Below are 13,298 nucleotides of genomic sequence, written 5' to 3' on the forward strand. Positions count from 1 at the left end.
CTCCTCTACTTTACTATATAACCACAGGCATCCTGGCATCTGATAATTCTCGTAGTGATGAAGATAATCAAAGCCAACAAACAGAGATTCCAAACAGGACAGTTTAGATCAATTATACAGGTTATTTTTTGTGTTTTTCACAAGACGATACATGCTAATTTGATCCCAAGGACAGTCGTCGCTCTCATCTCATTGAACCCTGCTATCCTGACGGATGAGTAAGACATCGTCAACCTCGTGACAGACTCTACAGTAAGTATGCCTAATCTAGTACCCCTACTTCCTTTAATGTCTCTTGTAAAGACTTATTAGCTGTATAGAAAAAGGGATTACTGGGCAGGCATAACTTGTACGGTCTAAATTCCCTGGCGTGAAACTCCGAGCCATAGACGCCAGGGTAGGGTAACTAGCCTTGGCTAGGTATTGAAGAGGACCGAACGACACATATCGGGAAATTAATCTGGTATATCCAGCATCTCCTGAACAAGGGGTGATTACAAACTTCTCCGTCTGGAAGGTGCGTACATCTTGATTTGGGCTGTAAAAAAAATACAGCTGAGCAATGCCCAGCAGGCATTGTAGATATTACCTCTTATCTCCGATCATGAATTTGCTTTCGCGACTAAGATAGAACTGCTGACGGGAACTCTCAATAAGATTTAGGATAGTCTCACTGATTGATGTTATTCAGAACTTGAAGTTTTTGGCTGAAAATATAGACGGGCTGAATACCTGAATCTTGAAGCTTTATGTGGTTTCGTATGGAAGTTAGGAGATGGCAGGAGAGGATGTTAGACGCAGGTAAGAAAAGCCCCAGGCATCATTATCTATAAAACATGCCTCGAATCTTGCAAAATAAACGAAATCTAAATCCAGGGCCAATAATGCTCTCCAGCCTTTTGTCTTGAGCTATCCAGAGACTGTCCTTTTCGTTTTCTAGTCAGATTTCGTATTGAATATAATAGCAGGTCTATGAATCTAGCAGGAGATATGAGAATAATATAGAGACAGAATAAGCTAAAGACATATTCTGCACACGCCTGATATTTGTTTCAAGATCTGGTCATGGATCAATATAAATTTGAAGCCATGAAAGCTCAGAGCGAAGTCATAATGATTTTTCATTAAGAAGATTTCATCCATACATAAAATGATGCCCTCCCATTTAGTCTCAGCTTTTACGCTCAATGAGAGAGTTAAAGAATACTTATCGAAAACAATGCAAACAAATCTTGAACTGGCTTGATATGATAGAGGTTGAATCTATAGTCGGGGGAAGCTCGGGACAGCAGTTGAAGACGATTAAGAGATTGGTCCGTGCGCCATCGTCATTGTTTATCAACTTTCGCGCTCCGCATCATCAAGTGGAATCAAAACAATCCAAAGTCGCTTATGATACCCGGCGCATGACTAACTCAAGGGCAAACACCCAGAACTTATGGCAACCAGCGACTCGACAAGCCATTGAAAATAGGACTGTACTGTAACACATATTCGTATCAACAGCCTACTCCACGAGTAACCACCAGAACACCCCACGGTAGTCATCATGGCGGCCAGCAACCTCTCGACATACTCCGATTGCGTCTCCTCTCTCCGCACATCCCTCAAATTTCTCGAATCATCCGTTGAGACTCTTGATAATGGCGTATCCGATTTTCCCCGTCTAGTCAACGTCCTCAAGACCGTCCGCGTAAGTCTCTCCACTCACCTTACGCTGCTTCTACTTACACCTCGCAGCACTACGAACTCATCCCACAACCCACTCTCGCTGCAGCTGAAGCTTCATTACGCGACGAAATCGGACCATATATCGCTCTTCTTCTCGCCCGCGCAGACTCCCAGATCGAGCGTCAGGAGCGTCGCATCGAAACACTCAAAGCCCGCGCAGAGCTTCAGCAGGGTCGTTTATCCCGCCCAGATGATGACTACGACGAATACGGTGGAAAGTCTAAGAAGCAGAGAACCGGAAGTCGTAAGTTAACCGCAGAGGAGAAGCTCCGCGCGCGAGCAGTTCGACAGCGCAAGGAGGCTCTGCGCTATGGTGTCGAGAGATTAGAGCTGGAGGTGTTGCAGAAGGAGAGGGAGCTCAGGAAGAGACTGGAAGGATGAGAAGTGAACGAATAAACGAGAAACGGAGAAACAACTGTACGAAGGCAGTTTGAAATATGGTCCCTCGATGCAACGAAATCTACATTGCGACACATCATGCCCCCAGAGGCAAAGACATGACGTCGCACCGATCGATGAGCAAGCCAGGTGGGATCGGCACCGGACATATACTGGCCTCGTCAAAATATCAAGCAAATGCCAATCCTCCTCGGCGAAAAACGCGCGGAAACCAGTCAGAGGATTACGTACTGAGTTTAAGACGAACTCGGTAGGAACTCAAGGCAAGTGGTTGCTTTAACTTGAACACGACCCAAGCTCCAGAACGGTACGTTGCCTAGTCTCATGTAGGCTAGATTAGACATGTTATTGATACCCAGTTTTACGAAGAAACTGCCACGCGTTCCTGAGTAAAACCTTAACACCACATGCATTGGTATCAATGGCTGTTGAATGGTCCCGCCAGTTGCAGATCCTAAATTTAGACTCAGCCCAACCTCACAATTGATCAATTCGAGGATTCAGCTTGCATTCCAATAATCATCGTGTTCACTAGGTCAAAGGGATACCTTATCCCTTGTCGTTGTAACTACAGCTTGCTTGGTACTGTTCATATATGCACCTGGCCAACCCAGATCCATTGACAAAATACAACCCTTCCCACACAAAGCCCAGCCTGCTCGCAGGTCTACGAGCACGTTTCCTCGAAAACTCAGGCCCACAGCCACACCGGGTCGTCGGGCGTTGTGCCACTTCGCCAGAGGGTGAGAAACCTTATTCGAACCAAATCTCGCGGTTTTCCCGAGGGTAATAGATAAAGCGAAGAACAACAATAAGTGAGGACAGTAGAAAAGAAGACATTCAAAGTGAAAAGAACAGCCTAGTTGCAGGCGCCGTGGTCCGAGGTATAACACAAGGGGGTTTTTCGTCCCAAATATACTCCATCCAACATATTTCCCATCCCAGTGCAGAAACCAAATCGCCGAGTCGTAACTCTAAAAACGTTAAAATGTGACAAACAATGAACGAGCAGCCCGTACGTGGGTCTGACGGTGTTCGACGGGCGATATATCGCACATCGCCGAACGGGTATCCCAGGGAATCCATGCATGGATCGTTGCTCATAACAAGATGAGGTAGTTGCTGGGCGCAATACCCGTCTCGCCGCTCTCTTTGCGCGCTTGCCACCACCTTCCGCTAACATCCGACACTTCGAGGATCTCGTGCTTGGAGAATGAAATTTCGTTGGCGTCATCCGGGTTGGCCTCGTAGCTGTAGATGGCCTTTGCTCTATAGGGATATTCAGTGGGTGGCACGACCTCGGTGTCGTTGCCGGGAGAGTTGTTTGGCTTGGCTTGCGGTGGTTGTTGTTGCATGACTGAGTTGGTAAAGCTTTGGGGAACTGCTGATCCGCGTGCTCCTCCGACTTGCGATATACCTCCCACAGGCGATGGGTTCTCGAAACCATTAAGCTGAGCAGAAGTGTACATCTGAGGGGGCTGGACCGAGTTGGATGTCTCGGGGCGGCCACCGTAGGCGTTCATAGTAGATCGATGAATCGTAGTGGATTCTTTGGCGAGGGCAAATGAGTCAAGGAAAGCTCGAGGAGTTGAAGAGGGGCTGGATCCAAAGTAAAACGTCCAAATAACCTAACTCGCTATTAGATTTACGTCTGAAGTCAATCTGGAATGCAACTCACGATAACCATGGCTAGCAGAATAAAGCCAGCGGAGGCAGCCTCGCGGGCGCCGCTGTTAGAGTAAAGGAGCTGGTTGATTCCGGACGAAACCAGAACAATTCCTGCTGCGAGATAACCAGTCACAGCAACGTGGTAGGTGTGAACTGCATCGCTTCCAATGACGACAAAGACGCCAACAATCAGGCATAGACAGTAGATGCAGCTCCACCACACGAAAGTTGGGAAAGGGTCGTTCTTAGCAAGGTCGGCATCGCTATTTTGTTGTATCCGTCCAATAATACAAGAAACAAAGGTGATAAACCAGGCGAGCTGCAAAGGTCAATTAGTTGGAGGGCTGTGACAGAGCGCAAGAGGAACGCACCGTGCTAATGGAGAGCGTGGCCAGGGCGAAGGGGTCGCCGAGGATGTTGCTCATCTGAATGCCCTTGCGCTGGCCATACATTCTTGAGTGATCCATTTTCTGAAGCGAGGGAGAGTTGAGAGAATACGATGGCATAAGGAACAACGGTGTCGAACGAGCTGGCGATCGAGGCTGATGCTAAAGTGAGGGCACGCGCTTTCTTCGTTGGTGATGGTCGGTTGACAAACAGGCGTAAGCAGACTCGATTGCTACCGGAGCATTCGTTGGAAGAAGAACGATGTAAAGGCGAAGAGGCTGTACCGGAGTCGATGCAATTCGTTGCGGTGCTGTGCAGAGCCAAGCGGAACGAAACAGTGTCGATCGTTTGTAGGATTTCGGTTGGCGTAAGACGAGCGGGAGGTCGCGACAGAGGAGGAAAGTCGAATGACAGGAAATAGGTAGGTAATAATAGAAAATGGAAAAGAAAGGAGTGGAATGACCCAAGCCTGCGGTTGCGATAGAATATTACCTCAGGTGAGTGGATTCAGTGGGAGGGAAAGGAAGAAAGGAGGAGAGGTGGAAATGATTGAATTGAATTGAATGGACGGTTTGAAATGGGAAGAGAATGGACAGATTGAGTGGATGGGATGGGCGGGATGCGCTGGCTGCGGGTGAGAAGGGGGAAAAACGCGGAGACAAGGGGCAACCCAGTCCAGTCCAGTTCAGTTCTAGCCCAGCGAAAGACCAGGGACCTATTTCAACGGGCACAGAAGGCTCAGTACGCTCGAGATAGTGGATATTGCGGCGTGAACAAAGTTGTGAGGAGCCCAAGTCGATAAACGCGGTCGAGGAAATAAAAAACAATAACAATAGCCCGCTCGTGCAACTCGTGCAAGATACAGTACAAATGCGCGCGGCTGTAATGAGGAACAACAAGTGCTGAATGAAAGCCACTGCCACCACAAAGAGTGTTGCAACGAATAAGAAGTGATGGCCGTGCTGTACTTCTTGGTAACCAGACCAGTAATAAGGTACCGCCGTGTGTAGCGTCGCAGCGGCAGACGTGACGCGGTCACAGTCAGACGGGAAGGGCACGGAATCAGGGGAAGGGAGAATTGAAGCACAACCAGGGCCTGATCCAGCAGCAAGGGCAGACTTGGCCCGATTCCGGTTCGTATTGAGTCCGTGTGACGAATTGAAGAGGGAGGTATATCAATCAATGATATGAAAATGAGTGAATTTGGATGCCAGGAAAAGAACTCGTCAAAAGGAAAAGACAATGGGATTTCAGGAACCGATGAAAAGCTAATATGGCCGACCAGTGGGTGTCGCTCAGGTTCAGGGCCTCAAATCCACTATAGGGTTCCCTGCTGTGCTGGGCCCCAGGCTATCGGGAAATGAAAGGCAGACGATGGTTCCAGGTGCTCTGAGCAAATCAAATCGCGCCCTGCCCCTTGTTGACCGTGGCGCTTCGTCTGCTCGTTGGCTCGGGCCCAAGTTCTGGGTTCTGGAGAAGCTGTCGTGACCGTGACAGGGTGGATTTTGCAAAGAGGGAGAGAAGCCGGACAACTTTAGCAAGCCGAGTCCGTGATTGGATTAGAGACGATAGAGAGCAGTTGTTTCGTTTCAATGTCTTGCTTGTGGGTGATGGTTTATTGGTATCGATATTCGTTACAGTACGTTCAATATTCATCAAGATGAGAAGTGGGAGCAGCCAAAGCTGGGTATAGAGTGCAGGCAGCCTTCAACTTATTCTGGCATGTTCAGCTACTATCACCCATCCAGGCTGTCGCAGGAATGGATGATACTGTGACTGTCGTCCAGTGAAGGTTAGAGTACACACTGTCTTGGAAATTCCAACCTACCCCAGCCGACATCATCAAGTTAACAGCGCCCTGGACAGGAATTCTATCTGACTCGTCTCAGAAGCAGTCAGCCCAGTTCAACATACTGTGGCAGCAAAACACTTCGATCTACGGCAATACCGTCCATGTGCTTTTGCGAATAGACCTATTTAACCCCGTCTTGTTTGAGGTTCGACTAGGGTCAAGTCTAATGCGGGCTATTGGCTGGTTGTGAGGCCAGAGAAGCGGCCTTGACTCCATTGCGGGAGTTTCATCGATACTCTTCCGGCTGGTCAAGCACAGGGCCACAGTTCATGAATTCTGGACATTCATACAAGAGAAAATGCTGACAAGAGGCAGATCAACTCATCTCAAAGAAGGCTCGCGTGCGCCTTCTTAAAAGATGCAAGACATTGGATCTTTTTCATCATTGAGTGGCTGGTGTTTAACTCGAATAAAGCACTAATGTGAAACATTGACTACGCTCTGCCTCGTGACAACCATTCAAATGTGGTAGATTTTTTTGGGCTGTTTCAACGCAGAAGTTGAACTTTCAATTCAATGTTGTCCGAGCGTCTTCTTCTCAGAAAGATCTGATATTTGATGCCTTGCAATTGCTTGCATCAGACCCCAGCGACAGCTGATCGTTCTAAACCAGTTCCGTTAGATCGGCACAGCCAATCGCTACCGTTGCGGATCTATCATCCTTTCTCAATGGACTTTGTTCTTTCATGACAGCGTCACGAAGCGAGCATGCTCAATCGTTGAGTTTCCTTTTCTCGCTATAATCAAGTTGCAATGCCCTGCTAGCCCCTGATGTGATACTTATCTGATTCAAGCCAGCAGCGCGCCACCTCAGGTATCTTCAACAACGTCAAACCTGAATCTTCAGGTCTTGTCCTACACCTAAACCCAACTTGTGACCGGCTGCCTCACTTCCCGCCAAAGGCTCTGACAGGCCCAGCGTCTCGATTCATCCCATGTTGCTCAACCTTCTGTGCCTGTGCCGACGAAAACCCACCAAGGGCATTCTTTGAAACTTTAGTTGACCCCTGTCACGGGAGGGCATTTACCCCTGGAACCACCAAACTCAACCAACGATAAGCCGCACATCCGCGGATTTTCCCTTCCGATCGATCTTCATGACGTTCAATGTGAAAGTCTTGCTTTGCCATGTCCATCGACGCGTGGCTTCTCTTTGTCTTGATGATCGGCTGCGCTACAAAGCAGATCGATTGATGACAGCGCAGCATTGTTTGTGGAGCTGCTCCATTTGACCAAAAAGCTTGGGCTGAGTCCCTGTTCCAACGGTCGCTGGTGTTGCTGATCATCTGGACTTTCCGGGGCTAGTATCTGTGTATCAGGGCCAAGGGCCCTGCAATATCTCTTGCTTTGAGGCTCGTCGTATTTGTTGTATGGTGAAGTCTAGCGCCCACAAGAAGACTTACACGGTAGTGTATGCACTTGTGCCTTGGAGCCGATTACATCCAATGACATGAAACTAGACCACCTGAGGTAGCATGCAGTTAGCGTCAGGTACGACTCAACAGCTCAAAGCTTCATATGGATCCACGATCCACTCGCCATCGTGAGTCGTAGCTTGACAAATATTACCAAGAAATTGCGTAGTACAACCTGGAGTTCGTAGGCTGAATGACACGACTACACCATAGATAGCGCTTCCAAGCTGGCAATACCAAAATCCGAGGATTTCTAAACACACCTGTTACACGTGCTCAAACTGTTTCACGCCTTTGGCAGTCTTGGTAGCAATGATCATTGTAAACTTCACAAAGGGTGACGTATAAACTGGCTGCCAAACCAATCGCGAGTCTATGGACTGTTTCGGTAGAGCAGCTAGAACACATATCTACAAATCTGGAATTGGTTCGAGTTAGAAGATATGTATCATGTCCAACTGGCGAAACCTCAAGTTCTTTCTTCACCCTCATACTGTCACTGTGTATTCCTACATCTTATCAAAATGTTCTAATGAAGGTTACAATCCGCCATCTCATGCAGTATCACGATTGTCCAAAGTCACGTTGGTTCAAACACTGCTACTTATCAATTCCGCCATGTGACAGCAAAACAATATTGAAACACTTATAGGACATTTGCGACGCAGCACTGAGCTCTCATTAGCGGGCAATGAAAAAGATTGAAGTTCAACAAGATGTGTATATCTAGGATTTGGATCGTCTTGCACATGAAGCTGCAGAGAGGTCTGATAACGGTGATGGCGACGGGCGTGGACACCAAGTCGGCGTATCAACTTCCGACACAATCCTCCTACACTTTGCCAGTCCTCGCTGAGATGCTATCTACTCAGGTACAAGGACAGATTTCCACTCAGTACATAGAACAAATAACAGTTTCAATGTGATGATCACAAAAACGATCGTCAGGGTATCCTGGAAGTGGACTACTGCGAAATTAAACAAAATGTCAGTTGCCTTACACAGGAATTGGGCATAAGATTGCGATGTTCATGAGAATTGCTCTGGTCTAGGATTGGTATTGGCATCATAGGTGGGACTTTTAAGAACGATCCTATGGCCGATCTGAGTGTAATTTGTTGCAATATCGAGGGGGAATCAAGACTCGATTTCTTCTCAATGAGATCTCAAGTACAAACAATGAGTCGATACAGTTCAGCCTCACCTGTAATCATGTCCTGCAAAACCCCTTGCTCCAGGCTGGCTTCGAAAAAGAGGTCAGCCGAATCAAATAGCTAAATATCTGACTTGCCGATGTCGAACTCGAATGCATTATTGAGTGAATATATTGGGCCACCGGGGCAGGCCATACGTATGCTTTGTATGTACTTCTACTTGCCCAAACTAACAGATCTAAGCCAACCAATTTCTTAATTTCAAGGGTATCTTTAAATATGTTTTCATAGCTCTTCTTCAGCCTCCAACTCTCGCTCTGTCCTCCTCACCTGGCGCTCAACAACCTTCACTCGAGACTCGAGATTGGCCATCGTTTTCGAGTTATCGAGAATACCTGTTTCATACCAGGAACGAACCGCAATTTCGCTCCTTTGTCGAAGGTCGGCCATTTCAGCAGCTTGTGCGATTTGAGTTGCTTCGATTGCTGTCATTCTATCCTGCAATGCCACAAGCGCTGCGCTATCCGCAGGATCTGGAATTGGACTGTCTTTGATTGCGGTAAGGGACGATAGAGTCGCAGGAAAGGCGGACGCTGAGGCTAGAACAATGGATTGGAGTGCATCGATGTCCAGCTGTGATGGTGGCTCTGATGGGTCGGCCGAATGAAAGAAATCGGGGTGAGCTCTGTCTAACAGGGGTTTAGTATGGATTGAGACTTCAAAATATTCCTGATACGTACAGATCTTCATGAGCTCGTGGTAAACGCGGACATCGGACAGGAGCATCGAGAAACGTCGCTCGAGCTTGTTGAGATGGCTAGCCGCCGACTGGTCTTGAGCCAGCGCTGGTGATTGGTTCTGGCCATAGAGGAGATGCTCGATACGGAGAAGCCGCGATTCCAACAAATCGAGCGTAGAAAGAGTTGTTTCGTCCATATTGGTGGCCATCGTGACAGCGAGCGCGCGGCACAAGCGCGGGACCTAAAGGTGAGGTAAGGTAAAGTAAGGTACAGTACAGCAGAAGAATGACAGAGTGGATGCGGTCAAGGGCCAAAGTGGGGGGTCAGGAGGATATCATGAAATTGTGAGACCTGCAGAACCATGGTCTTTGTTGTCGCATCAAGCGGTGCATTTTGTTTAGAGAATGAGAGAAGTAAAATGAAAAATTGCATTGTAGAGATGCTAGAACTAATCTGCTAGTATCAGATATGCAAACTTGTTGAATATCAAGCCACTGCTCTCTATCATAAGGACGTTGTAGAAGTATGAGGTATACTCTTCGTCTCATGCCCCTGGAAAGCCCTGAAGCTATTCCCCAGATTAGGATCATGGCTTGTCAGAAAAGCCCGATGATTCGCCAAATCATGATCTTGGCGCGCGCTGATTGGCCGCATGAGTTCGGCATAACACTCCAGCAGTTCCCCGTCATTTATTTTAAGGATCGTGGCAGGACAAGAGACCCAACCAGGCCCTGCCAGGAATTCGTACTAAACCATCTCCTGACTGTTTCTTCTTCCTCCTGCATCTCAATCATCCACAACAGCCTCGTTGGCACTTCGCTCGTGACTTACCGTTTTGGTCTGTCGTGATCGGACGGGAGTGTTGAACTGTTTGTTCGCCAGGGGCCTTTGTGCCGCGGGACGGTGCAGTACCAACCAGCGACCGGATTGACGCAACCAGGTCTAGGGCTGCTGGCCTACCAAGTTTCCGCCTCTCCGCCTCGTGCCTAGTCAGCAATCGGATTAGGATCCCGAGGAACGCAGCGATAACGAACATACATACCTCCAACACCTACGACTCTACATTACAGCAGACGGACGCATAACCTAACTACAGCCAGCTTTACCCCTTGCGATCGCGCCGAATCCTCGACGACTCTATACACCTTATCGCCGTGTAATGACGAACTACTCTACAATATCTGATGGAAACGCTTCTTTATTTAGAAGTGCCGGCGACATGTCAAGGTGAGGAGACCTCGCCTGCCGACATCAGTTAAGAAAACATCATCACTGACGAAAGCTTTCTTAGACCTCGACGTCGCGGTCATAAGGATGGCGGCCATGGAGGCCAAGCCACTACGATTAGCAGTGTCGTAAACCTGCTAAATACAAGTACGTTCGCTATCTCTCTTTCTCCATGGGCGCGTGCTGACACAGGATGCGCAGTTGTTGGAGCTGGCACTCTTGCCATGCCCTCAGTTATGTCACATATGGGTATCATGTTGGGAGTGGTGCTGATATTGTGGTCTGGATTGACTGCCGCTTTCGGTCTTTACCTACAATCTCGATGCGCTCGATATCTCGACCGAGGAACCTCATCCTTCTTCGCCCTATCGCAAATCACCTATCCCAACGCCGCCGTTATATTCGATGCTGCAATCGCAATTAAGTGCTTCGGAGTTGGCGTGTCTTACATGATTATCATTGGAGACCTTATGCCTGGTGTGGTGTTGGGCTTCCTCAGCAACGCTAATAGCGCTCCGTATCTGGTCGATCGAAACTTTTGGATCACCGCGTTTATGCTTATAATTATTCCTCTGAGCTTTCTGAGGAGGCTGGACTCACTGAAGTACACCAGCATTGTTGCGCTGGTCTCCATCGGATATCTAATTGTCTTGGTGATCTATCACTTTGCATCCGACAAGCACGCCGACCCTGGTAGTATCAGAGTGATCCAGTGGGGCGGAGCTATTGAGACATTGAGCGCTCTACCAGTCGTTGTGTTTGCATATACTTGCCATCAGAACGTATGTCAAACTTCTGCAAGTTCATGATCCAGCTAACACAATTAGATGTTCTCCATCCTCAACGAACTGAAGGATAACTCACCATCAAGCATTATTGGAGTTGTTGGCACAAGCATTGGCTCTGCTGCGTCAATTTATATTGTTGTGGCTATTACCGGTTACCTTACATTTGGCAATGCTGTTGTAGGAAACATAGTTTCAATGTGTACGTTTAACCTCCGCTCATACTTGCACAAACTAACCAAGGCAGATCCTACTGGAGCCGCTTCAACAATCGGAAAAGCCGCCATTGTTGTACTAGTCACTTTCTCTGTTCCTTTGCAGGTTCACCCATGCCGAGCTTCACTAGATGCTGTATTGAAATGGCGACCAAACCGTAACTCGTCGAACAACGGACGAACCGCAACACCATTACTCCCAGCATCCCCGGCCGGCGATCATGGAAGTACCGCCCCGATGTCTGACCTCCGGTTCGCTGTGATCACTACTTTCATTCTCACCTTCGCCTACATGACTGCTCTCTCAGTCACTAGTCTTGATCGTGTCCTGGCCTTCGTTGGCAGCACCGGGTCAACTTCTATCAGCTTTATTCTCCCAGGTCTTTTTTACTACAAAATCAGTAACCCAGATAGCATACATCATCAACGACTGGCCAAGGAAGATGATGATATGGACGAGGACACACCCACCTCAGATGTGGAGGACTCTGCTGCACTGGCGCAGAGCACAACTAGTGTTCGCAGTGGTGTGAGCATCGCTAGCAATGCCAGCACCCGCAGCAACCGAAACTCATGGCGTTGGAGACGCAAGTGGCGATGGGATCTCGAGCACATCGAACATCACCATCTGCGTAGACTCGCCCTCGCACTGGCGATATACGGATCCGTTGTCATGACCGTGTGTCTTGTTCTGAACATTTTCTTTGCTGTCACTCATTAATTGTATCATTTTCTCTTACGGCCTCATGGATGACAAATGTTGGATACAGGCGTTGTAAGAAGGGGCATATGATGTTTTTCTCAGCGTCTCTGCTTCAATAGATGGCTTAAACTTAGTTAGACATGGTATTGGGTAGCGCTTCAATACAATTACAATAGCGAAAAAAAATGGATTGGCCGTCGTGATGTGAACCCTTCCAACAAATATCATACAGTTTTCCTCGATTGCTGCACAGGTCTCTGATCCAGTAGCCTGCACGAGCCCCAATACTTCTCGACATTGATATGGCCCTCTGGGTTTTCGACTCCATCTGAACTTCGTGATAACGTCCTGAAACCAACGCCCAGAGATGCGTTTTCGTACAAATCATACAACCCCTAGGCCACTCATCGAATTCTGACCTTCTCCTGGTCTATGACGCCCTTTGTGTTGTCTTGCTTGGGGCCAAATGGCTTCTTTGGTAGAATACCCACCATAGAAAGTAACCTCCAGGCTGTGTCTGTGGGCTGTGCACCAACACCGATCCAATACCTCGCGCGTTGACTATCGAGCTTGATATCCTTATGAAGTTTTCCGGATGTGTCGTAAGGGTCGGGTTTAGGAATTGGGTCGTATGTGCCAATGACCTCGAGCGGGCGGGAGTTACGAGCCGTCCTAAATACCTGTTAATGGTGCGCTCAATTGTAACATATATCATGGGCTGACGCACCGGGCGTGGGCAATGACAATATTGTAGAAGGGCTGGTTTCGGCGCCCAAATCGGGCGAGACGGATCTTGACAACCATGGCGGCGATATGGGGGACTTGAAGACCACGAATTAAAGCAATCACCAGTTGTTACTGCTATCCTGAAGGTTGGGACAATTTCGACACGGAGCCGGGGGTTATTTTCGCCGATGTGGCTTATTCACTCGGAAGATGGTGGAGTCGACCGGGAATAGTGTGGCTATCCAAATGGAGCTCCAACGGCTGATGAAGCATCTCTTGCCGAGTGATGTCAGTCC

General features: G+C 48.2%; 5 protein-coding genes across 8 annotated transcripts; 2 read left to right on the plus strand and 3 right to left on the minus strand.

Annotated features, from left to right (window-relative positions):
• Positions 1-933: 933 nt before the first annotated feature.
• FOIG_05983 (SHO1 osmosensor) lies at positions 934-5,855 on the minus strand. 2 transcript variants are annotated; one of them, XM_031204917.1, is made up of 4 exons: positions 4,170-5,855; positions 3,809-4,117; positions 2,640-3,758; positions 934-2,584 (listed from the first exon to the last, which is right to left on the minus strand). In XM_031204917.1, exons 1-3 carry the CDS (start codon positions 4,302-4,304, stop codon positions 3,231-3,233), a joined length of 972 nt encoding a protein of 323 aa, XP_031065166.1. In that variant the 5' UTR covers positions 4,305-5,855; the 3' UTR covers positions 934-2,584; positions 2,640-3,230. The 2 variants fall into 2 exon arrangements, with proteins under 2 accessions (XP_031065166.1, XP_031065165.1); XM_031204916.1 differs by having other exon boundaries at positions 934-3,758.
• On the plus strand, positions 1,238-3,829 carry FOIG_05984 (uncharacterized protein). Of its 2 annotated transcripts, XM_031204919.1 has the most exons (3): positions 1,359-1,693; positions 1,741-2,437; positions 2,500-2,641. In XM_031204919.1, exons 1-2 carry the CDS (start codon positions 1,550-1,552, stop codon positions 2,110-2,112), a joined length of 516 nt encoding a protein of 171 aa, XP_031065168.1. In that variant the 5' UTR covers positions 1,359-1,549; the 3' UTR covers positions 2,113-2,437; positions 2,500-2,641. The 2 variants fall into 2 exon arrangements, with proteins under 2 accessions (XP_031065167.1, XP_031065168.1); XM_031204918.1 differs by having other exon boundaries at positions 1,238-1,693; positions 1,741-3,829.
• A 2,619-nt stretch (positions 5,856-8,474) lies between the features above and the next one.
• On the minus strand, positions 8,475-9,632 carry FOIG_05985 (uncharacterized protein). Of its 2 annotated transcripts, XM_031204921.1 has the most exons (2): positions 9,347-9,632; positions 8,475-9,295 (listed from the first exon to the last, which is right to left on the minus strand). In XM_031204921.1, exons 1-2 carry the CDS (start codon positions 9,552-9,554, stop codon positions 8,892-8,894), a joined length of 612 nt encoding a protein of 203 aa, XP_031065170.1. In that variant the 5' UTR covers positions 9,555-9,632; the 3' UTR covers positions 8,475-8,891. The 2 variants fall into 2 exon arrangements, with proteins under 2 accessions (XP_031065170.1, XP_031065169.1); XM_031204920.1 differs by having other exon boundaries at positions 8,475-9,620.
• Positions 9,633-10,058: 426 nt separating this feature from the next.
• Positions 10,059-13,025, plus strand: FOIG_05986 (uncharacterized protein). The gene is made up of 5 exons (XM_031204922.1): positions 10,059-10,573; positions 10,638-10,720; positions 10,775-11,355; positions 11,401-11,560; positions 11,606-13,025. Exons 1-5 carry the CDS (start codon positions 10,506-10,508, stop codon positions 12,292-12,294), a joined length of 1,581 nt encoding a protein of 526 aa, XP_031065171.1. The 5' UTR covers positions 10,059-10,505; the 3' UTR covers positions 12,295-13,025.
• Positions 12,050-13,230, minus strand: FOIG_05987 (ribosomal protein S16, mitochondrial). Its single transcript, XM_031204923.1, has 2 exons — positions 13,004-13,230; positions 12,050-12,948 (listed from the first exon to the last, which is right to left on the minus strand). Exons 1-2 carry the CDS (start codon positions 13,078-13,080, stop codon positions 12,681-12,683), a joined length of 345 nt encoding a protein of 114 aa, XP_031065172.1. The 5' UTR covers positions 13,081-13,230; the 3' UTR covers positions 12,050-12,680.
• Between the last annotated feature and the right edge of the window lie 68 nt (positions 13,231-13,298).

Source organism: Fusarium odoratissimum (genome assembly GCF_000260195.1).
Source record: "Fusarium odoratissimum NRRL 54006 unplaced genomic scaffold supercont1.8, whole genome shotgun sequence".
In the NCBI taxonomy this organism is placed as follows: domain Eukaryota; kingdom Fungi; phylum Ascomycota; class Sordariomycetes; order Hypocreales; family Nectriaceae; genus Fusarium; species Fusarium odoratissimum.